This window comes from Martes martes (assembly GCF_963455335.1).
Source record: "Martes martes genome assembly, chromosome: 16".
In the NCBI taxonomy this organism is placed as follows: Eukaryota; Metazoa; Chordata; class Mammalia; order Carnivora; family Mustelidae; genus Martes; species Martes martes.
Genome location: NC_137904.1, coordinates 54,476,651 through 54,501,787, shown reverse-complemented (window position 1 = coordinate 54,501,787; position 25,137 = coordinate 54,476,651). Strand labels below are relative to the sequence as shown.

Below are 25,137 nucleotides of genomic sequence, written 5' to 3'. Positions count from 1 at the left end.
GAGAGCACAGCAGGGGTAGCAGCGGGATGAGGGAGAAGGAGAAGCAGGCTTGCTGAGCAGGGAGACTGATGCAGGGCTCAATTCCAGGACCCTGGGATCATGACCTGAGCCGAAGGCAGACACTTAACGACTGAGCCATCCAGGCACCCCAATATCAGTAAAGTTTAAATGAAAAAAAAAATATTTTTTGGGAATATTACTAGTAGGCAAAAGCTTTTTTTTTTCATTGTATACCGATTCCCTCCATGATGTCCATTTATTTGTAATCTCTGGCGTTTTATAACTTTCACAATACTTCTTTCTGCCTTGGTGGGGGAAACATAGTAGTCTATAGCTCACATTGTCCTTGTAGAGATTAAATAAAAGACTCCATGTGAGGCATATACAGCAGCGTGGAGCACATATTACGTGCCTAATAGTTGGCTTTTATGATTTCACTCACCTCCTCTCAAAAACTCCCTGAAGCAACCCAGAGACTCAAAGATGGTAGATGTGTTCTATCCTCCTTTACAAGTTGGAAAACTAGTGATCATACAGGCTAACGATGCATCTATGATTATGGAGTCACATGAGTTATTACGTTTATGAATCCACAATATCTAAGTAATCATTCATTGCCCTTTCTGTGGCATTATGTTGCTTACTTAGATGGAGAGAAGGAAAGAAACGACATTTGGATGCTAAATAATAAAAGGGCTATAAGGCAGAGAATGAAAGCGAGTTCTAAGAGGTGTATTATTTTCCTAATGCTGCTCTAAGAAATAACCACAGCCTTAGTGACTTCAACACCACAAATTTGTTATCTGATTGTTAGCTCTGCAATAAAAATCAAGGGGTTGGAAGGGCTGCATTTCTTTCTGGAGGTTCTCAGGAGAGTGTGCCTCGCTTTTTCCAGCTCCTAGAGGCCACTTGCATTCTTTCACCCAGCTTCAAAGCCAGTGGTAGGTTGAGTCTTCCCTGTGCGTCACTCTGACTCATTCCTCTGTTTCCCTCTTCTACTTTTAAAGACCCTTGTGATTATACTGAGTCCCCCTGGATAATCCAGGATGATCTCCCTATTTTAAGGTCAGCTGATTAACAAACCTAATCATCTTTTTCCCTGTAAGGTAACATATTCCCAGTTTCCAGGGATCGGGATGTGGACATCTTCGGGCAGATTACAGGTCGTATTCTGCCTATTCCAAAGGGATAGGGAATCCTAAAGCGAATACTGGGAAAGGGATCCCCCAAGGATGAAAGCAAGGGGCAAGTGCTTTGTGGACACAGTGTTTTCAAATGGAAATGTTAGAGGCATCACTGCAAGCCATCGGACATATATTATTAACTCACATTGATTTTGGCAGACAAGGAAACCTCTTGATAATTTTCACATGGCTAAGCCAGAATCTTGTTTGTACTTCCTTTGTGCTTTTATTTCTCTATTTAAACCAATGTAGGGACTTTCATATACTCCTGTTTAATTTTATCTTTATATTTTAGCACAGGGTTCAAGTTGTTGTTTTTTTTCCCCAAAGATTTTATTTATTTATTTGACAGAGAGAGATCACAAGTAGGCAGAGAGGCAGGCAGAGAGAGGGGGGGAAGCAGGCTCCCTGCCGAGCAGAGAGCCCGATGTGAGGCTGGATCCTAGGACCCTGGGATCATGACCTAAGCTGAAGGCAGAAGCTTTAACCCACTGAGCCACCCAGGTGCCCCAGGGTTCAAGTTGTTAACCTAATTTTGTTTCCTGGTCCTGTCTTCAGAACAGAACTTTGGCTACAATTATCCAACTTACTTCGACTTTATCTAATTATAATTATAATTGATTATAATTATATTGATTATAATCAAGCCATTATTTAGGAGTCTCATCCACAAGTATCATGAAAGACTGGATTAAATGCTTTGTTGAAATTAATTTCTATCATGATTATACAATTCCCATTTTAACTCAAAGATCAAATAAAAAAAAAAAAGTATAGGATGACTTATCTTTAGGTAGTCTGGTTCTCAGTAACCAGCAAACCCTCTTTTAAATGTTCACAAATCTATGAATTCTGGAATGTTACTTTTTTGTTCTAAAGCTTTTAGTGTCTGTCTTTAAGCCATTTTTTTGAAAGCAGGTGATTTGTCATCTTTTTTTTCATTTTTTACAGTTTCTCTGAACTTACCAGTCACGGGTCTTGGGTTATCCGTGAATAGCTGTGGGATGTAATTTGTGCCTGGAAACATGAACTTATTTGAAACAGATAGGTGTGATCGCTATCCCCTCACCTCTCTCGAGTTTCACTTCTTTCTCTACTTAGTTTCACCTTTACCACCTTCAAGTCCATTTTCCTTACTGAAGAAAAAACGCACAGATCGAGTCAACTCTCCATTTTAGCCTCTACATTATTCTCTGCTGTAAATTGATAATTCTGTGTTTATGAAAATCTAGGCAGACATAATTATTTCTTTGTGCCCTCTATTATACCCCACGCTACTTTAAACCCGTCTTTCCACCTTTTCTTGTCGAAGGTACCAGGTAACTCCAGCCCTCAGTGCTTTCTTCATGGCCCTTTATAGTTTATACGACATCGTTTAACGGTGGAAAAAGTATCACCTTCCATTTGATGCTCTTTAATTATTTATTTTGTTGTCTCTCAGAATAGTTGTTGATTTCTTTGCTTTTTTTTTTTTTTAATTTGCCTGCAAAACTGGGGTTCTTGCTAAGCAAGAGTGCCAGGTACTCAATATATACTGTGGGTTAGTTGAGTTTCTTACATATCAAATTTGGATAGATATTCTCCACGTATTAATCTCTTTGACTGATTTGCTTGTAATAAAAGCCAAACAAAACTACCTTTAGAAGTGGTTCTCATCTCCAACCTTCTACCAATTACTAATTAATCATGTCTTTAAGCTATTTAATAACAATCTCAGCTGCATTTGAGATGGCAGTTTGGAATTCTATTGCGAAAGAGGCAAGTCTCTTTTTCTGCTTTGCCAGTCAAGACTGTGTTTCTTTATTTGTCTGGCCTTATTCTAGAAAAAGATTCTAATTTGAAACTTCTAAATTATACCTAATTTAAACCCTGAATTTAGAAACCACATCCCTTCTCTTGGTGCTATTTTTTAGCTTGGAGAATTGGTAAATGTTTAAAAACAAGAAATTATAAAGAGTGCTTAATAGTACTAATTTAAAAATGGTATATATAATTTTCAATGCATTGATAATCATGCAGAATAAGCTACTGATGTAACATTGGGAAAAGTGTAGCAAGCTTAATTCTCTTTTTTACATTAAACACTGTCAAAATTCTGGTTCACCATTTATTTTGTTCAGCGATGCAACTTGTTAAATCTCAGTCTATGACTTCTATGATCTATGTATTCCCATGTGATTTATTTGTCTAAAAATCTATTAATGAGATATGGGGATTTGGGTTGCCGTCATGACAACCACGCAGTACGGCTTGTTTGCTATTTCCTAGATACAAGAAGCTCGGAAAAGAATATCCTCCCTGCAGATGCTTATTTAGTACTGGGACCTGGTAACTATGGAAATTTAGTTTGAGATTATGTAGCTAAATTGTTTACAAGGTAGTGAAAACAGATAAAAGAGCTAGTAAAATATGTTATGGTCAATATATTTTTTGGTGGCAGTCTTGTTATGTAAAGGTCTTGGTGTTTTCTCTCTATAATTCCCCAAACCATATTATTATCCTGATTTTGTGATCCATTGCATAAGAAGAATTTAATATCTTCCTTTTCTTTTATTAGGTAGATTTTGTTGAGTGACCAATGCTATTTGGTGGGGATAATAATGACAATAATATTCACATCCTGTTGCACACGTGCTTTTTTCATCCCTAGGTACCTCACATTATGATATGTAAGACCTGGAAATCCAGATTGATGTAAGAAAAAAATCTTAATCCCAGACCACTTATAATTTAATTAAAGAGACAGTACATATGTAAAATGATGGTGAACAAGACAGGAGCATGTATGCTGTTGAGAGGAGAGTGGGACCATTTTGCCTGAGGTGAGAAGAGTTTCGAAGAACTGGGTTTTGGTCTTGAAACAAGAGTAGAAACACCAGCAGGCAGAATGGATGACAGAGAACCTCATAAAAACAGGAAGCTCAGGAAATAAATTCCCCCTATAGCGACATAAAAGAAGAGAACTCTGAACTTAGAGCAGGTTGAGACTACTAGTGGGAAGTATAATTGCAGAGTTGATATGAATATGCGTTTCAGTAACCCGTTTTTACCAAGTTGATTTATGTTTGACCTCCATTGACATACTTGCCCACAAATCCTAGGCCATCAGGAATTCACTCCTCTGAATTTGTAGCTAACGTGTCTTACGTATTTCAAAGGAGAAAAAAATACATGGTTGAATAGTTTTTATTACCTGCCTTCTTCAGTTTCCTGCGTCGTTTCTAGGACATTCTATTTCCCCTCCTGCACTCCCACTGCCAGATTTTAAGCATCATGGATTCTGCCAACCCTCTTTGAATTTCTCATTTAATCCATATTGGGTAGGAGAAACAAAACGCGATTCCTTGGTATTTGGCGGGGAGGGGGGGTAGGATTTGGCAGTGACAGTTGGAGAGATTTGGTTTAAATTTGAGAGATTTGGTGTTTACAGGATTAACAGAATTTTCTAAAAAGGCTTTAAATAGTTAAATACCCCCAAGTAAAGAACTGTGCAAGAAATGTGACCATACAGAAATCTGGAAAGTCTGTAACGTTGGGCGTTGAGCTTTTTTTCCCTTTACAATAACTTTTGACTACCATCTGGGTCACTTTGGGCAGTAAAACTCAAAACATCGGTTTATATTTTTAGCAAAAATAAGTGCGGTTTAGAATCTCCCACAGATGCCTGTGCATCAGGCCATTTGGAAAATTCAGGAGTCGCCCCATTCCCAGACTCTCCTGAGGACACTTAGAAACTAAAAGGATCCTCAGTGTCCAGATGTCTCAGGTCTGATGGGGGAACGAGGCAGAAGGTAGGGAGACAATGAGGACACTGCAACCCAGACACTGCAGCGGGGAGGACAAGGGGCAGCGGAGTGAATCGAAATGCAGTCCTGGGAGAGGGCCACTCAAAAGCCGGGAACGGATAAGAAAGGGATCCTAAAACTAGATGCCACCGGGAGGCGGATGGAAGGGCTGCAGGTCAAGGTCAAACGCTAGGAGGCGGCAGCGTCTGGAGTCAAACGCAAACAGCTGGCTTCAGGCCCCTTGTTTTGCCTGTGCCTCGAGGGAGAGCATGCCGAGGTCTCCGCAGACTGTACAGATCCCAAGCTCCAGGGCCGGCCGCGCCAGTGACACTCAAGCTCTGCGGCTGGGCGCGCGCGCGCGCATGCCCCGACCTCAGCGCGCCCGGTTCGCCCCGCTCGCCCCGCCCCCTCGGAGCCCCGCCCCCAGGTGCGCAGGCCTCGCACGCGCGTCAGCCCCACAGCCCGCGACGGGACGCGCGGGGCCAAGCGCCGGGAGCGCGCGTGTCCGCAGATCCCGGTCCTTCGGGAGCCCCGCCCCCAGGTGCGTTCGGCAGGAGGCGGAGCGAGGCTTCCCGCGCTGCGCGCTCCCCCGGCAGGCGCGCTGCCGGCCCTGCGGCTCTGGGGCGCACGGGGCCGAGCGTCGGGGGCGCGCGCGCGGGGCCGCGCGCTCTCTCTCACACACACTCCCATTTCCGAGCTCCGTCACCCGCGCGGAGTGTCTCCCCAGGCGGAGCTTGTCCCTGCCTGACCGCGCTGCGGCTCGGCCCTGAGGTGAGGGGGGCTTGGAGAGCCGCGGCGCCGGCGGCTCGCCCCGGGGGGGACGCCGCCTCTACGGAAGTGAGAGACCGGCGAGGGAGAGGGGTGGCGGGGAGGGGCCCGAGGGGCGGGGTGCAGCGGGCCTCGGTGGCGGCCCAGCCCGCGAGCTGAGGGGGGCGGGAGGAGCCCCCAGGTGGGAGGAAGCGCGGTTTGCGGGGGTCGCGGTGGCCGCTGCCCGGGTGTCGCGCGCGGGTGCGGGGGCCGCCGCGGGCGCGACGGGGTCGGGTCCCTCGCGGGGCGACGAGAGAGAGAAAATGTGGTGCGAGTCCGTTTCCCTCCAAGCGCCTGAGGCGCCGAGCGCCGGTCACTCCCGGGGACTCTCGCGCCGCTCCTCGCCCTGGGTGTTCGGAGGAGAGTTTGGGTGAGAGGAGAACGCGCAGGTCTCAGGACAGGACTTGGGGGGAAATGCCCTGATTCCCGAGACGCAGGGCAGAGCTCGGGCGCCGAAAGATTTCCGCGTCCCCCAAAGCTGGGTCGGCTGGAGGCATCCATGTATGGGGTCGAGGCGCTCGCAGCTCGGGGGAGGGGGGGGGTCTCCTGTGCTCCTGGGGCTGACATGCACCTTTTTGGACAAATAAGTCAGAAAGACTATAGATGATCCTGTGCTTTCTGTCGAGGACGTTCTGGGGGAACAGAAGGGCGGGGTGGGGTGGAGAAGTGTTGGGCTCCCAACTGTGAGCCAGGCTCCGTGTTAATCTCGTTGCGTCCCGACGGCATCCCATGGAGGTTGGGCTCAGGTGGAAAAGTGGGTCACAAAGAGGTTAAGTCACTTAGGGAGGTCTCCGCTAGCCAGAAAGGTAGAGCGAAGATTCTAACCCGGGGATGCCGGACTCCAAATTCTGGTGCTTTCTTTACGCACCATGTTTTGTGTCTGCCCAAGAGACGCGATGGGTATCTTCAGGGAAGGCTCCGCGCAGGAGAACGCTGTTAGGGCAGTTAAGGCTCTTGGGATGTTTGAGGAGAAATCAAACTAACGAGGCAATCAGCCTTGACCGTGTGCTCTTCGAGTCTGTTTCCCTCCAAACGGGGTTTGGTATAAGAAATCTTGCAGTGCAGGTCGAAGCCAATTTATGAATATTATCCATAATTTATTTGAGTGTCTTTCGTATTCCAGATACTATGTGGGGAGAGTACCAAGATGAATAGGGTTTTTATAATCTCTGCCCTTGGGTTGAGAGGATGATCCTGTAAAGTAACTTTGCAATATTCTTATAAATAATCATAAATTATAAATAATCGTAAATAATTAAGATACATATCATGAATTATAAATAAATCCTAATCTTTACTAGCATATGAATTAATTGGATTTAAATAGTCGTGAGGTCAAACTTTTAGGAACCTATTATATGTAAGAAGAGGGGTGGGAGGGACCTCTGAGTGGCTCAGGTCATGATCCCAGGGTCCTGGGATCCAGACCCCAGTCAGGCTTCCTGCTCAGGGGGGAGACTGCTTCTCCCTCTCCCTCTCCCTGCTATTCTGCCTGCTTGTGCTCTCTCTCTCTGTCAAATAAATAAATACCTCTTAAATAATTAAATACATCTTTAGAAAAAAAAAAGGATGGGAAAGCTGGTTATGTGGGCACCATTGCATTGTTGTTTTCCGGTTCAACAAAAAAATAGTCATAAAATTCAGGTTAAATCATGTTGTCAGTATTTTGTTTTATTATTACATTACCTTCAGTAAATCTTAAAACATGAGAAAAGAGAGTATTTATGATCCCCCCCCCCCATTGAATTAAATTTTATGGTGCTTTTATTAGTTGAGAAACCAGTGATGTAATTTGGCAGGAATTTCTTTCATCTGCCTGATATATTCTTAACCTCTTCCTCCAAAATATGAACCTTAACTACTAGATTCTGTTTAAGCTTTTATGGTTCAGATTTTTAACGAAAACAGAGTTATCATGTTATCCAGAAATGGAATATTGTTTAAATATTTAATATTACCATAGGCGTAGTGGTAGGTGGAAGGATAGCGGGACGTTTGGAAGTTTCTTCTGATTGCTTCAGTTTTTTCAGTGAAAGAGGAATCAAGGTTTTAATCTGAGTGTGACAGAAGTAGAAGTAAGTGGAGGTCTTGGGTTTGGGAGAGTGAATGGACTAGTGAAATACATGATTGCCGGGCAATTAAACAATTATTCTTAGGTATGAAAAACAAAGTAGAGGAAATAGAGAGTGCTATATATGGGTACACAAGGTAAAGATGTCTAATCTAATTTTGCATACTGGGTGTTTCACCACCCATCTCCAGGGCCTGTCTTTTCAGTGTCATCTAGAGCAATACACCTGCACCCTTGGCCCTAGTTCACTTTGTCCATGCCTCAGCCATGCCATAGGAATCCCTGTTCCTTATGTAAGTCAAGCCCTTTTGGGATTATAGCTTTCCCCTTCTTTTCTCTTTGCCTGAAATTTCCATTCCATTCTTTCCCCAGTTGGACTTAATACATTATATTAAATTTTATCTATCTGCAAAGTCATTGACAGTGTGTTTTTTTCCCATTATGTTTGATGCATAAATTTCTTAGTAAGTGTTAAATGAGTGCGCCACTTTTCTTCTTTCTCTCTCCTTCTGTAACAGTGGTCAGCAAACTTTCTGTAAAGAGCCAGATAGTAAATATCTTAGGTTTTGTGGACTATATGGTCTCTGTATCAATTAACTCTGCCATTGTAGCACAAAAGCAATCATAGACAATGCAGAAATGAGTGAGCATGGCTGTGTTAGGATAACACATGTGAAAAACACTCTTAGCTCATGGGTTGTACAAAACAGAATTTAGCTCCTACCTCCTTCATTGTAGTTGGCGGATCTTTGATCTATAAGGACTCTTAACAAGCCCTGATAAACGAACTTGCAGTAAGAAGTTATTGGTTATAAGATTACCATTGGTGGTGGAGAAGCAAAGATAAAGCAGTCTTTTTGGTCAAGAATCTCATGGTCAGATTCAAGATTAAGACATGTAAACAAATAATGATGAGGACACAGTATGGTAATGGTAATTAGTTTATTTATTGGATGTGGAAGTGGAAGACATTAGTGAAAATCATTTTTGCTTGGACTAGGGAGTAACCTCTGACAGTTATGTGTTGGGGATGGGGAACATTTTCAGCAAAGAGCCTTTCCAAAAATCTTTGAAGCTTGCTAAAAAGGTGACTGACCTGGGGCACCTGGGTGACTCAATGGGTTAAAGCCTCTGCCTTTGGCTCAGGTCATGGTCTCAGGGTCCTGGGATCGAGCCCCGCTCTTTGCTCAGCAGGGAGCCTGCTTCCTCCCTCTCTCTGCCTACTTGTGATCTGTCTGTCAAATAAATAAATAAAATCTTTAAAAAAAAAAAAAAGGTGGCTGACCACATCTCTTACCAGGACAACTCAATTTCTTTATTTTATAGGATATGATTTTGATTCATTTCTCTCAGAAGTAAAACTAATACATTCTAATAATTCATAACAATTTTTTCTAATAGTTCTGCATGTTTTTTATTGCTTTGAGAAAGGTAGAATATATTTCACAGCAGGTGTAATGTAGTAACCAATATTTCTTGAATAAATGAATAAATGAATATTTAATATTGAATACTGGATTATATCACATCTAGTCTTAAGTCGTTTATCAATACATTGGAAAAGGAAGATAAGCTTTAGTGGGCTTTGAATTTTCTTGCAATTTATAGATTTGGTGTGAATCGTTTATATCTAGGAAAGTTAAATATTTGATTGAAACTTTAGTGATACTAGGTGTTTAAAACTTACCTAATTATTTAAAAGCTCTACGACAAACTTAATGCATTCCCCAGGTATGCTGTGGAGAAATGGAAAGTAACTTAAAATGTTTAGAATCATTGTGTACTCTTATTTATGTGTGTCGGTCATTGCTTTTAGCATTGTTTTAAGAATTGGCTTTGTTAGAGAGTTTTAAGGATGCTGGTCTGGTACAACTTTGTGCTGGAACTGTATCAGGTATTATAAGTTTTCTAAAAAGTATGGTTTGTTAAAAATATGACATTAGAAGTTTTATTGTATTTCAGTTGTTAGCCTATGCTTTCAAGGATTCTCTTCCAGTATATGCTGCAAAAGAGAAGGTCTTAGGTGTTGTCTCCTCAGAAAGCTCCTTTTGATGTTGTGTAGTCCTCTCTACCATTCACAGCTCTGCCGTGGTTTTCATGAACTCCATCACTACTGAGTGCACTCCTGAATGTGAGATCCTGTTCCCACTTACAATGTCAAATGTGGGGCTGGCTAAGCATCTTATCTTGCCTTTTCCTTTTGTTCTTTTGAATGCCTTTATAGGGCCATAAAGTTTGAGATAATTAAAAAGAATTAGAGTGCAAAAGACGACATTTAGAGCCCTGTGCTAAATATGGCTTTTCTTATGGTTTAGGGGAAAGGCACCTGACAACTTAAACTCTTCACAGATGTCCCCTCGCTGGCCACACCTCATTTCTAACTTTGCGGCCTTGTTTCATTTCTGTCTGTCAGAAGCACCACTTTCATGTCACATCTGTTGATGGATCTCCTCCACCTTTCTTTCAGGAAAACTCATTCACCCACCCATAGGAGTTGGTCTCATCTCAGATATCATCTCTTTATCTTTGGCTTCATTATAGAAAACACTGCCTTCCCACATCTTTCCTCCACTCTAATTTCCCATTGGAAACCCTGCAGAAGAGTGTGGGGGATGAGGGTGAGAAGGGACTTTTGTGATTACCCTACCAGTGTGAGTCGCAGATACCCTTCTTTCATTTTTCTGTCTTCTTCCCAAGGGGCAAACATTCTCAGAGCCAATATGGTCTGGATACTGGAAGAGGAAGCAAAATATTTCCCCAAACACCCATAATTTGCAGGGAACCTTTTACAGTAGAGTCAGTGCTTCACATTATTGTGCAGAGCAGACATTGCCTGTTTATCCCCATGGCCCCTTTCATTCGGGCCTGCTTAGGCACTGTGGGTTGTGAGGGTGAGGACATTTAGGTCCATTGTTGTGTCTGTTTACAAAACCTGACTATAGCTTTAAAATTACTGTTTAGATAAACATTAAACTAAAAAGTTTGTGAAGATTCGATGTTAAGAATGTTTCAGTTTTTTTTTTTAACAGCCAAACCAGATGTTACATAACAAGTGGCCAATTGGATTTTCTTCTTAAAATATCTTTAAGATGTTTTACTAATTTGAATAGATAGAAGTTCAAGGTTATTGAAATTTAACATTTTCACATGATTAGACTAGAGCTTGTGAATAGAAGAAACATTGCTTTGTTTAGGCCAGTGTCATGAGCACAGTATGAGGGCGCACATACCAAGTTGTGTCTTTCCGCAATGTCAGCTTTATTCAGTCATAAAACGAGGTTAACAAAGCAGTTATAGGATTCCAAACTCAATGACATTTCACCGTGTGAGTAACTTGGCTTCTTACTCAGCACACAAAGCAGAAACATAGGACAAGTCACACAGCAAACAGGATAACACAGAGAGTAGGAAGTTAATGAACCAAACATGAAGTCAGTAGGTAGGCTCACCGTTGAGATAAGGCATCCGTCGTCCTGGTCAGCTCTCAGCACTTACTGCCTACCGTGTTTGAGCGGTGAAGAATCTCAGTTCCTGTCGGACATAGTCGGACAGAGCCTTTGGCGGCAGCTTTAAGTGGTCAGACATACAGGAGTCAAGTCTGAAGAGTGACAATTTGCTGCAAAAATCCTCCCTTCTTAAAGGGATTTAGTTAGCTAGAGCCCTGCAGACCTCCTCTGCTTCTGCTGCATTACCCTTAATTGATTGTGTCTTGTTTGACACAGGCCCGGCATGACATAGGTGACTCCATTTTGCTCACTACAGTCAGTCATACTGATCCATCTTTATAATTTTATAACAGATTTCGTAATCGTTTTTGGCTCTTTGCACTTTTACCATCCATTCTGGAAGATTTCCTTACTCAGCGTTCTTTCTAACTCACTGATTTTCTTCAGATGCTGTTCACCCCATCTACTGAGAATTTTATTTCTATCAGTTTGCTTCCTTTCCAGGTTCCAGGGAGCTTTTTTTTAAGTTGCCTTGTTTTTGTTTCATGGATATGATATTCTTTGTTATCCTTTTGAGGATATTAGTTATACTGATTTTCAACATTTCTTTCTTTCTTTTCTTTTTTTTTTTTTTTTAAAGATTTTACTTATTTATTTGACAGAGAGAGATCACAAGTAGGCAGAGAGGTAGCCAAAGAGAGAGGGAGGGAAGCAGGCTCCCTGCTGAGCAGAGAGCCCGATGCGGGGCTTGATCCCAGGACCCTGAGAATCATGATCTGAGCCAAAGGCAGAGGCTTAACCCACTGAGCCACCCAGGTGCCCCTTCAACATGTATTTCAACTTGCCATGGACCAGACACCATTTTTGTGTTTTTAATTACATGTATTAATTCTTTTAGTCATTCTAATAAGTCAGTGAAGTCGGTACTATTATTATTTCACTTACAAATGAGAAAACTTAAACACAGAAGAGTTAAATAACTTGCCCAAAGTCTCAAGGCTAGTGAGTGGCAGAGGCTGGGTTCATATTTTAATTGGTTTGCCTCCAGAGGTCACACCTTTATGCTGCATTATTAGTTGTTGGGATTGTAGACTTTGTTGTCACCTCTTGGTGGTATTGTTTTTATGTAAATGCGTACTGATTCGAGTTTCTTTCAGCATGTCTGAAGATTCTGCTTGGATTTACTGTGGCGTGTTGTTTTTTCATTGTGTGTGTGCTGGGGCAGGGGAGAATAGTAGCAGCCTGCTGAAAGTTAGCAGCCACCTAAGTAAGGCCTTCACTGCCTCTCAATTTAAATAAAAACTCCTACTCTTCCAGAGGGAAATAGATGAAGAGGTAAGATTGGGATTTTTACCTGTTAAGTTAACCTCTTTTTAAAAAGGTATTATTTTAATTCAAAATAGAAATCTTTTTAAAGTGTTGAAGTCAAATGTAGATGGAATATTTCCTTTCTGTAAATATTAAAACAGCAGTTCTGTTTATGTTTGCGTTGATTTTGAATCTTTTTTGGTGGAGAGGGAGGACAGAGGATAAATGAATCAACTCAGCCTCATATTGATGAGATTATCTAGGCAATAAGTAGGAAGTATTCCCTGAGAGACCTGGGTATAATGTAATGCAGGACGATTTGACTAAGGAAAAGGACAAGGACCCAAAAATCTACCTAAAGGAATAGAGAGATCAGGAGCAGAAGGGAAACAGCATGAAAACACATTTTGCTTATAGGGATTTTGTGCTTTGGAGGAAAGGGCATAAAACCGAGAGTTGGATAGACACCAAATTACTGTGTGTTCTCTTCTATAGAAACATTACCCTGTTAATATTATTTTAAAGTAACTTTAAGAACTCTACATCATTCAGTGGTTCTCAACTTTTTATCTGCCCTTAGGCACTCCCGATAGTATCAGTGGAATTCTTTACTTAGTAGGGAGGGGAGGTAGACAGGTTTTTAACATTCCCCTTACCATGCTCACTTTGAAAATCACTCTTGACCTTATGAATATTCCAACTATGGAGTTAAGGACTTTATAACATTATAAATTTATAGCATTATACTGTTATATTAGTTAAGTGGTTTTGGTTGTGAAGAACAGAATCTGATTCTTGCTAGCTTATGTGAAAATAAAATATATTGGGTGGCTAATAGGGCATTTCGGATACTGTAAGAAAGAAAAACCAAGTTTTGGCACAGGAGGTATCATACTTTAATGGAAAGCATAGTACCAAGAGTGCATGAACTTTCTTTTCTTTTTTTTTCTAGCATGGGGCTCATCCCACTGAGCAATCAGGCGCCCCTGAATTTTCTTTCTTACATGTTTCCATTAATGTAACTGTTTACATGACTCTCAGTCTCCGGATCTTAGTTAAAAATTCCATACTTCCAGGAGAAAATTGATTACAGATCAGGGGTAGCCGTAGAGGTGGTAGTGGTAGGGATGGCCATGGTTTGTGTGTCTCTTGGCATGGTGGGAAGGTAGAAGGTGATGTGTTTTTGGAGTAGTGTTGGGGTCCAGAGCTGATGGCCAAGAAAGAATTATTGAGATGTCTTCAATGCAAAAGGTGGTTTTATTAAAGCATGGGGACAGGACCTGTGGGGGGGGGGGCTGCAGCCCTGGGACCATAAGGGGCAACTGATTATATACTTTGGGGTTGAGGGAAGTAAAGACAGAGGGAAGTTTCGAAAGGATTTTCCTGTGCTAAAGAAGACTCTCAGGATAGTGGAGGCATGGCTGTTGTTAATCTGAGGTAGTTTTTCCCTCTACCAAGGCATTATTGTTAAGATAGTTGGGATCTTTCTGGAGGAACATTATGCTCTGCCTGCCTCAAGTTATTTGTCAGTGGGCTGCAGGTTATAAGGACATTTAATTTTATCTACATTTCCTTCTGCCTTTTTTTCCCCACATAGAGGGTAGAAGTAAGTTTTGCTATAAAAAGCCCTGATTAGTGGTGGGGTAGGACCAAGTGTTCACAAACTTCAGACAAGCCTGTTAAAGACAAAACCCTGAGTTCAGGGAGCAGTTCTCAAGGAAGAAAAATATTTATGAGTCCATCAGCAACTTTATGAGGAGCCTGTTTTCTAAAAATGAAGACTTACTTAAGCATGCAGCATTCAATTTGAATGAATAATTCAGTTGGTGCTCACTAAATCAATGTGTTTTGGCAGATAATGAGAATGTTCTTGCTGTACTGGTTAATGTTTCTGTTTGTGTTGTAGTAAATCATCCTTGAATGAGTGTAGTTTTTCTTTTTTTGTTTGTTTCTTCTTTTTGGCCTAGAGATGATTATCAGTTCTTTACAGAATCTAATATAACATTGAGACTGTTGGAAGAATTTATTTTTAACATATCCTCCATTCTTACCTGCTTTACTAGTTCTGTTTTTAATTTACTTGTTTAATATTTTTTATATTATGTCTAATTGTACAATTTTTTTTTTTTAAAAGATTTTTATTTATTTATTTTGTGAGAGAGACAGAGTGAGAGCGAGCATGAGAGGGGAGGTCAGAGGGAGAAGCATACTCCCCATGGAGCTGGGAGCCCGATGTGGGACTCGATCCCAGGACTCTGGGACCATGACCTGAGCCGAAGGCAGTTGCTCAACCAACTGAGCCACCCAGGCGCCCTAATTGTACAATTTTTTTAAAAGACTTTATTTTTAAGTACTCTCTACACCGAGGGTAGGGCTTGGACTACCAACCTTGAGATCAAAAGTTGAATGTTTTTCTGACTGAGCCAGCAAGGCACCACTGCAATTTTTTTAGTATGTGAGTAATGCATATTAATAGGAAAATTGAGAAAATGGAAAAAAAGCACAAAGAAAGTAAAAGTTGTCTATAATTCCATTGTTAAAAAAATCTCTCTTTGTGCACATAAAGAGGATACTTACTTAATCAAAACTTAATTTATATTTACCTTTTTGAGTAAGGTGAACTGTCTCTAAAAAGTTGCCTGCTTTTTTTATCTAGGTGGAGATGGTCAGCCAGTTTGGAATGGATTGTTCTTGTTTTGGAGGGAAATCACACCAGTGGCCCCCATCAAATAGGTTTTAGATACAATAAGGCAACAATTAATGTTCTAGAAGGTGGCCTAACAAGACCTTTTATTGTCGCTTTCAAGCTGCCCTCTCAATACCCTTTGGTGTGTAGAGATTTTAGGTTATTGGGGTAAGCAAATTAGACCACAGAGATTGCGGTTGAGACTCTGGCCACTTCTCTTGAGTTCAGCTTTAATATAACCTCTTTGAAAAATTGAGATAGCTCCAACAGAGGTCCACTTGCAGAAGGAGCTCTAAGGACCTTCAAAGGGTACAGTTAGGCTGGAAGAGGGATACTGGACCTGTGACAGTGATTTAGGTCATACTGTTTTTCTTTTTGCTTTTAAAGATTTTATTTATTTGAGGGAGAGCATGAGCTAGGGAAGGGGCAGAGGGACAAGCACACTGTGCATTGAGCAAGGAGCCAACCTTGAGCCTCAGTCCTAGGACCCTGAGGTGATGACTGGAGCTGAAGTAAGACGCTTAACTGGCTGAGCCACTCAGGTACCCTTTAGTCATACTGTTTAAAAAAAAAAAAAAAAAAAAAAAAATTAAGGCGAAATTTGTTCCCATTACTTCAAAGTAAAACCCCTTACTCAGTAAGCAGTTTCTCTTTATTCTCTCCCCAGCTTCTGGCAACCACTAATCTCCATTTTTCACTTCTATGGTTTTATACATTCTAGAAATTCCATATAAATGGAATCATATAATATTTGGTTTTTGTATCTGGCTTCTTTCACTTAGCATAATGTTTTGGAGGTTCATCCTTGTTGTAGCATATGTCAGTATTTAATTCATTTTTATGGCTGGATATTTAATTGTGTGTATATATGACAATTTGTTTATCCATTCATCTGTTTATGGAGATTTGGGCTGTTTCTACCTTTGGCAATTATGAATAGGGCTGTTATGAACCAGTGTGAACATGCACTTGTTTGATTCCCTGTTTTCAGTATTTTGGTGTTCTTTTGGGTATATATCTAGAAATGGAATTGTGGGGAGATAGGGTAATTCTGTTTAACTTTCTGGGGAGCTGACAAACTGTTTTCCTCAGCAGTTGAACCAACACTCCACTAGCAGTGTAAGTTTCCAGTTTAAACACTGAGTTTCTTATGAGAAATATGCTCTCCTTCAAGTCATTATTCCGCTATAGGTAATGCATGGTTCTGTGACTGCTTTCAAGATTTTTTATTGTCTTTAATTTTTAATGGTTTGATTATGGTGTGTATGGATATGGGTTTCCTTTGATTTATACTCTTTGGGATTCACTAAGCTTCTTGGAATTTGTAGATTTTTATTTCTTGCCCAAAATATTTTTCATCATTAACACTCTTCTCTCCTTTCTGGAACTCTGATAATTTGAATGTCAGACCTTTGTTAACGTCCATGGTTCTCTAAGACACTGTTAATTTTTTGAAAAACCCATTTTCTTTCTGTGGTTCAGATTGGATGGATAGCATCTATTAGTCTGTGAAGTTCACTGACTTTTTCTATTATCTCTGTTCTACAGTTGAGCCCATTCCACGGGTTTTAGTTATTTGTCATTGTGTTTTTCTGTTCGAAAGTTCCTTTTTTTTTTTTTTTAAGATTTATTTATTTACTTGAGTGAGTGAGAGAGAGAGAGAGAGAATGAGCAGGCAGAGCAGCAGAGGGAAAGGGAGAAGCAGACTCCCTGCTGAGCAGGGAGCCCCGTGTAGGGCTAGATCCCAGGACCCTGGGTCATGACGTGAGCCGAAGGCAGATGCTTAACTGACTGAGCTGCCCAAGAACCCCTATTCTAAAGTTTCTCTTTGGTGCTACTTTATGTCTTATTTCTTTGCTGAGGTTTTTGTTAATTTTTCATTGTTTTTAAGAATGCTTGCTATTGTTTGCTGGAACACTTTTAAAATATCTACTTTAAAGTTTTTGTTTGAATTTTTCAAAATTTGTCATCTTGGCATTGGCATCTGTTGATTTTTCTTTTCTTAATAGAGTTGCTATTTTCCACCCACTAACTACTTCTGCTGAGTTGTTTTGGATTGTATGAGACTGGGTTTTGTTTTGATTGTATGGAAAGTGTTGATACTTAATTCTAGCATGCTGTCAACCTGGTTAGGTTCTGGTCACAAGTTTCATCTGCATTCTTTGAGCTGTGTTTCTAATTTTGGTTTAGTTTTCAAAAGCCCTTGTAGTGTCGTTTGGATCTGTCCTGTGTATGCCACCTTATAATCAGTCTGGATCTGGGCAGTAGTCTGTCTTTTAGTTCAGTTCCTCAGGTCTTTGGTACACAGAATAGGATTAGATCCATGTGTGCCTGGCTTTGGGGTTAGTTAATCTAGGAGTTAATAAACAACTTTATTATTTTGCTTTCCTGAGCTCTTCTTTTTATTTGCACTCCCCACTACTTTCGAATTCCCTATGGCTTTTCATTTCCATCATACAGCCAGAATACTAGAGTTTATTTGCCCCACTGGGCCATGCACTTGTGCAACTGCATCCACCACATCCAGAGCCCAGGGGCAGGAGAAGAACACCTTGGGATTTGGCCGCACCCTATTTGAGGTATAGCTCCACTTACTGGTGAGGAAGGTTTCCTTGCCTCAGAGTTGGGACTGCATTAAACTTTGATTACTGCAGTCTGACACTGCTATCATGTGATTTCTTGGAGAAAAGGGCATAAGAGAATGTAGGAAAGAAAGAAAGTGGGGTAGTTTCGCATTCTCTGTGAACAAACTCTCCATTCCGAGTTCTCAAGCCAGAACTAGAGAGCTTTCGGACCTTGGTTTCTGTGCCTCAGTGCCTACTTCCAGTGTATTTAGTTTGGGGATATGAAAAGAGAAAAAGTGGTGAGCTCACTGTTGTGGAGGATTTTGAATTCTAGTTCCCTCTTGTTTCACATGCTGCTGTTTACTTTTCAGGGTCTTCAAATTGATGTTGCATGCATTCTGTCCAGATAGGAGAGACAGGTTGGAGTATGCTTAATTCCATCTAACCTGAGACTGAAACATCTATCTGTTTTGCTATTGAATGGCATGTGCTTGGTGTGTGGTTCCAGTTTTTTCATCTACTCTTTTAACAGACTAATTCAGAAAACATGGCTACTGCAATTAGGGAGGTGGGAGTTTGGAGACAGACCAGAACACTCCTACTGAAGAATTACCTAATCAAATGCAGGACTAAAAAAAGTAGCGTTCAGGTAAATTAAATAACTTTCTTATGCCTTATTGCCATTTTTGTACTGACATATTTCATCTTTAAGAGAATTTATTTTTCTGGATACATTTTTATTATAATTTGATGTCATTAGGTCTCTCTAATATGCTTAAGAAATAAAACTTGTGTCAGCACAGTGAAGTACCTACATTACCTAAAGCTTTCTGAGTGTTAAAAATTTTAATAATGATTCCTAAATTTAGTTAATTTCTGATATCAGTGCTTAAGTTTGAACTTTAGACATGCATTTCCCAGGTTTCATGGAATTAAAAAATAATTCCACAGGAAACTTTGGAACTTTTCCACAGTTTATTCCCAGTGACTTCCCATCATTTGAACTCTGGATTGAATTACCCAAGATTACTAAAATTATGTCATGTATTTGTTTTCAACAATATACATTACTTTAAAAGATAAAAGAAAGTAATAACTCTGGCTAACCAGTTAATAATTCTAAAGGCTGAAAATATATTGTTCCTTTTCTGAAACCAGTATAACAATTAAACAGGTGAAACAGTAAATAGTTCATCCCTATTAAAACTGATTATTCAGTTTAACAGAATATAGTTTTAATAGTAGACATTTAGGTATAATTAAAGCATGTGTTTTAAATTAGATTTGAATAAAGATATTTTTATGGTGAGCCCTAATAGGGCTGTTTGGTAAGTTAATTTAAATAATGTTATATTAAGTAAACTTATTATTATATTTTACATTTAGTAATCTGAGATCTTTAAATATTAGTGTTTATGTCATTTTAATTTATTATGTGACTTGAGTTTTAAAGTATTACAGTGAAACTGAACATAAAGGAAAAATTGTCTAATATTGCTGTTGGGTTAGGTGAGATGCTCAATGTAATATTTCTTTCAGGATAGAATTGCTTTTACTTTTTGTGCTTAAGAAAGGATCCCCAGATTCCTCCTGTTTTGTGCTTGGTATTACATTGTTTGCATAGAAATCTTGATGATATTTGCTGCCACTGGTATATTTTGTAACCATCTTGTTTGTCTCCTTTATTATAGGAAATTCTTTTTCCATTATTTTTTTTATTTTGGTTAATATTAATTAGTATGATGCATCCAAATAAGAAATACGAAGAAGTGCCTGACATAGAACTTAACCCTATGGACAAATCTATTCTGTCTAACCTAATTCTGGGATATACTCCAGTGACTAATATTACAAGAAACATCATGCAGAAGGTTTCTACTGACCACCTTCCTGAGGGTATTGTGAACTTATATATGGATTCTATCTGTAACACTATTTTTCTGCTTGCTTTACTGAGTAAATTACACTCTTAACACTTAAAGATATGTCCCCTCACCAAAATGTAGTTTAATAAAAATTATTAAATCATTCAATCCTGCTGAAGCATGTTTTATAGGTCTTAATATTTTATATTTCTCAGACCATTTATAAAATAAGCATATTTATATAGGATAAAAGATTTGAAGGCATATTTCCTTTTGATTCTGACCCATATAATAAGCTGGAGGTATAAAGATTACAAAGCAGTAATCATTTCAGACTGCCATGCTTATTTATGGAGGTATATGGTATAAACAGAAGTGGTGCTTATCTTTGAAGACGATGACTGTGGCTAAGTACCTAAGTCTATTTCTCTCAGTTTGTACTTCTCACAAGAAATAGACTGGAAAACAGTGTAAATGATGTGATACTAATGAGCCTAAAGTTGGCTGTGAGAGAATCCAAGACAAGAACTAGAGGAAGTGACAATTTATACTATGATGATTAATTTAATGAAATACTAAATTGTTGAAAATAACAGATTAACATGTTATCTTATATAATCAGATAGTTTTAATTAACTTCTAGTATGTATCGTCATAGTTCTGGATAATGCATCACTGAATAGACAATGCTTATACAATCAGGAGCCAGATAACTTTCTCCTGTTGGTTTCTCCTTGACTTACTACTATTTAATATCTTATTGGTATGTTTGTTGGTTTACCTGAGCACAAGTAGCATGGATAGCCATAAGCATTTAGCATGTCAACTCAAAAAACTGATCAGAAATATTGAGAACAAAATTCTTTGATAGTTCTGACTTAGAGGAAAGCGTATACACCAGAGAAACCCAAGTCAGTGTGTATTAACTTAGATGCTAAAATAGTAGAAATATATATAGATACTTTTAAAAAGTTCTGTCTTTTTAACAACAGAACTGTATGAAAGTGGTACATGCATCCATATATGGTAACATGACTGGTAAGATGTTGAACTAACACCCTCTTTAGTCAGATCAATCTGTGTTCACCTTAAAGGTCCAGAAAATCATGACAATTAACACTGAGGTAATACTTTATAATTTACAGAGCATTTTTATGTTTGTAATTGCATTTGTTCTTGACCAGTGTAATCAGCTAGGTGTTAAGGGTGGGGATGCTGGAGTTCAGAGAATTCATTTGCTTATCGCTGCTCACACAGTTAGTAAGTAACGTAGTTAAACACGTAATCCTGTGTTCTTCCATTTCACCACATGTCCTGAAGCTTCTGTAGTGAACACTAGTTGCTTGTAAATAAAACTCTAAGAAAATATTTAAAAATTGGGATTATTTGATGTGAAAGGAATCTCAGTAGAGATTATTTTCTCCACACATCTTCTAGGAAAGGAACAAGCAATAGGGGTTGAAATGGCAATTTTTTATTCAAAGGAGAGTTGTGTCTTAGTTACCAGAGTACATATTTGGTTTCTGAGAAGGATAATGGAATTTTCTTCTTCAGAAGAAATATTTGAAAATAAAATATCCATTCACTTATCAAGGAGTTATCTGTATGGTTTATTTTGAAATAGATAAATGAACTGCATATACTGCATAATAAAGTATATGCTGGACTTCATCATATTAATAACTTTTATGTGTTACACAGACACATAATTTATGTACTCAGATGACAGCTGAGAAATAGTGTCTGAAATTGTGCTGTTATTAATTATCATGTATATTTTTTAAATGGCTCTATTTTCTTGAAAGTTAGAGAATAAAACAGAAGTGCTTATAAAATACTATATTCACTAAATATCATGCTAAATGTCTGTTGTTTGGTAGTAAACTTTTAATTTGTGAGTTAATGTTATTGTTATAATATTTTACAGTCATAATTACTGAAGAATATGCAAATGAAAAAGAATTGTTAGTATCCAGTCTTTCTAAACCCAACAACTTTGTGGGTGTGGTTTTCAAAGACTTCATGTCCTATGAACTTCGTTTTTTTCCTGATATGATTCCAGTGTCTTCTATTTATATGGATTCAAGAGGTAAATAGCCCTAAACAATCTTGTAAATCAAGTAAATGCATGTCTTTGCTGGTTTTAGTTCATATGCAAAATTTGATGGGGTCCAACATTGGCATTTTCAACTGTACTTTCTTGTTCAGAGAAGAAAACAGTCAAGTGTAGCATAAATATATATGTACAAACAAATATCTGTCTATATCTACATGTAATATAAAATATAATTTATATAACATCCATTTTAATATATATTATATTATCATTGATATAATATATAGTATATATTATATATAATATGTAATATTATATATAATATATATAACACATTTATATATATCTTCATTACAGTAACAGCAAAATTTTATCTTGAATTATATGACTTTCTGAATCAGCATTTTTTTCTCCATGTAATTGTTTTTCACATGTGGTGTGCTACATATCTTCAAAATTTCAAGGTCTTGGACCAATGAACTTTATTAGTTTTATGTTTATATCATGGAAAACAACCTTCAGTGGTTAAACCTCTAAAGAGACACTATCAACCACAAACATTTATTGAGCAATGTTGAAGTCCCTTATGCTGAGTGTTGAATTTGTGACTTGATTCCAAAAGGCACTTAGAAAAAAAAATTTTTTTCCTGTCCTCTTAACCTGTACTTGTCCTGGCATTTGGACGTGCTTTGAATCTGATTAAGTCACTATAGAATGACTTACCTTGAAACAGAAAAGTGACTTATTTTAAGTAACCATGTTTACAGTTGATTTCTTTCTATGTAACCCTTTTATTTCAAAACTTTCAAGTAAATAATAAAGAATGTGCTATTCTCTGCCTTCAAAGGACAACTCTTTATTTTCTTTGGTCCTATGGAGATTAATTAATTATATTGCTTTAGTAACCCTCCATATAAAAGAAAGCACTTACATGTTGTGCAAATATTTCTGTCTCACATTTTGTCCCCATAGCTGGCTGTTCAACATCGTGTGAGGCAGCTCAGTACTGGACCTCAGGGTTCACGGTTTTACAAGCATCCATAGATGCAGCCATTATACAGGTAACTATGATGAAGGAAGTAAAATAAAGCCAAGCCATATATATATTTTTTAAAGATTTTATTTATTTGAGAGAGAGAGAAAGCCAAACCATATTTTGACAATTTTGCCGTAAGTCTTTATAGTTAGGAATTTGTTTGTCTACTGTCAAATGTACAGAATACATTTACAGCTTCTTTAAGAAAAAAAGATAAGGAAGGAGTCATGTTTTCTGATTAAATATTTTTCAGACCCCACTTTTATTTGATGGTTTCTAAACACGTGAACGTAGCATTCCATATATCTGTATTGTTGTACCTGTGTTGACCATAGGTAATACTTATGAAAGATGTATATTTACAGACTTTTCCCTTAAATAAAAACAAGTTAAAGAAAGTGAGTATTTTTATTATGTTAATCATAGTAGTAGATTTCACTTTTTTATCTAATAAAAATTTATCTTATTTGCCAAGCAATCTTATTTGCCAAGCATCATTTCTTTTTCTTTTTTTTTTAAAGATTTTTTCTTTTTCTTTTTCTTTTTTTTTAAGATTTTATTTATTTATTCATGAAAGACAGAGAGAGGCAGTAGCAGAGGGAGAAGCACGCTCCCTGTGGAGCAGGGAGCCTGACGTGGGGCCTGATTTCAGGACACTGGGATCATGACCTGAGCTGAAGGCAGACACTTTGACTAAGCCACCCAGGTGCCTGCCAAGCATTGTTTCTAAGTGATATACTAATATGAATCCATTTAATCTGTAGCAACCATATGAGATTTGTGCCATTACTCTCTCCATTTTAAAAATGAAACTGAAGCACAGGGAGATTAAGTGACTTTCCAAAATTCAGTTAATTAGTGGCAAAGCTAATTCAAACTCTGGCTTTTTGCCTCCCAACTTTGTGTTTGAATACTGTACTGCCACTAGGACTAGGATTGTGTATAACTGTTACAATTATAATCTAAAGACATTTAGAACTTACCGAGTGTCTCACATTTTAGTATAAAAGAACAGGAGACCTTGAATAGGACACCTATCTCTGTTAGTTGTTAGACTGCTATATAGTAAACTGACTACAGTCATAATACTTCATTTGACAGGGTTGTTGTAAGAACCAACTGATAGGAATAGGATTGTCTTATAAACTCTTACAAGATGGTATAATGTGTTAATATTACCCAAATTCAATAATATAGAAGTTTAAGGTAAAGACAGTGAAATATAGGATCTATCGCATAAAAGTAGTATAACACTTTTATACTACTTTTTTATGTTTTGGCCAAAGACCTTAGCCATTCACAGCCTAGACCACACTGGATGGATAAGCAGAGCACATATTATTTTAGACAAGGTAGAAGTATCATATGGCCTAAGGTTTTATAATTCTGTCTATATATGCTGCATATATAGATCTTAAAACAATAGAACATACCATTTAAAAAAATTTTTGTAAAGAGAGTCTTTCATGGTACTATAATCATTCCTTAATTCTCAATTTTATAAATGCGTATTTTTGTTAAGATGTGTATAATTGCTTAAGAAGATAATTATTCCATTTTATTTTCTTCGACAAGTTATTTCATCAAAATTTATAGACTTCCCAACTACGGACTTTATGGTATACTTCCAGAATGAATAAAAGCAATAATGTATGCTATATCATGATATTGTAGTCAGTTACTTTATCTCAGTTGTGGTTTTTGAGAATTGTATTTGTAATAGGTTTATACTAAATTTGGGAGTGTAATTGTCACATTCTAGTGGGGGCCACTACCTGCATTAAATTCACTGATTATATTTTTATTTTCCAATTCTAGCTGAAGACCAATGTTTCCTTTTGGAAGGAACTGGAGTCAACTAGAGCTGTCATTATGGGAGAAACTTCTGTGGTTGAGATAGATACCTTTCCCCGAGGAGTAATTTTAATATACCTAGTTATAGCATTTTCACCTTTTGGATACTTTTTGGCAATTCATATCGTAGCAGAAAAAGAGAAAAAGTTAAAGGAGTTTTTAAAGATAATGGGACTTCATGACACTGCCTTTTGGTATGTTATTACAAGTTCATTGTTTAGTGTGATTAATAATTGATTGTAAAGATCGTCAGTTTGTAATTTTGTTTTTCGCTCAAGTTGAGGTACTGATCCTTTTTACTTGCAATGATTGCCTTTGTCTTGGAATATGAGACTAAGGCAATAATAAGCTTTAACAATATATTGGCTTCTTTTTTTTTTTTTTTTAAACCCATAAGGGAAATGGGATTTGAAAAACTGATGTTGATGTAACTGTTTAAATTTTATTTCACATTTTGTCTTAATTGATGAGGTGT

The 25,137-nt window shown here is 38.4% G+C and overlaps 1 protein-coding gene across 1 annotated transcript in view; it reads left to right on the top strand.

Moving 5' to 3' along the window:
* The first annotated feature begins 5,539 nt into the window (after positions 1 to 5,539).
* The window catches only part of ABCA5 (ATP binding cassette subfamily A member 5), a 71,585-nt gene continuing 51,987 nt past the window's right edge, over positions 5,540 to 25,137 (top strand). The window contains exons 1-6 of the mRNA XM_080826725.1: positions 5,540 to 5,740; positions 18,384 to 18,500; positions 19,543 to 19,747; positions 21,644 to 21,805; positions 22,745 to 22,833; positions 24,627 to 24,856. Of these exons, the coding sequence (XP_080682851.1) occupies positions 18,399 to 18,500; positions 19,543 to 19,747; positions 21,644 to 21,805; positions 22,745 to 22,833; positions 24,627 to 24,856 (788 nt within the window). The 5' untranslated portion in view covers positions 5,540 to 5,740; positions 18,384 to 18,398. The remainder of the gene's footprint in view (positions 5,741 to 18,383; positions 18,501 to 19,542; positions 19,748 to 21,643; positions 21,806 to 22,744; positions 22,834 to 24,626; positions 24,857 to 25,137) is intronic.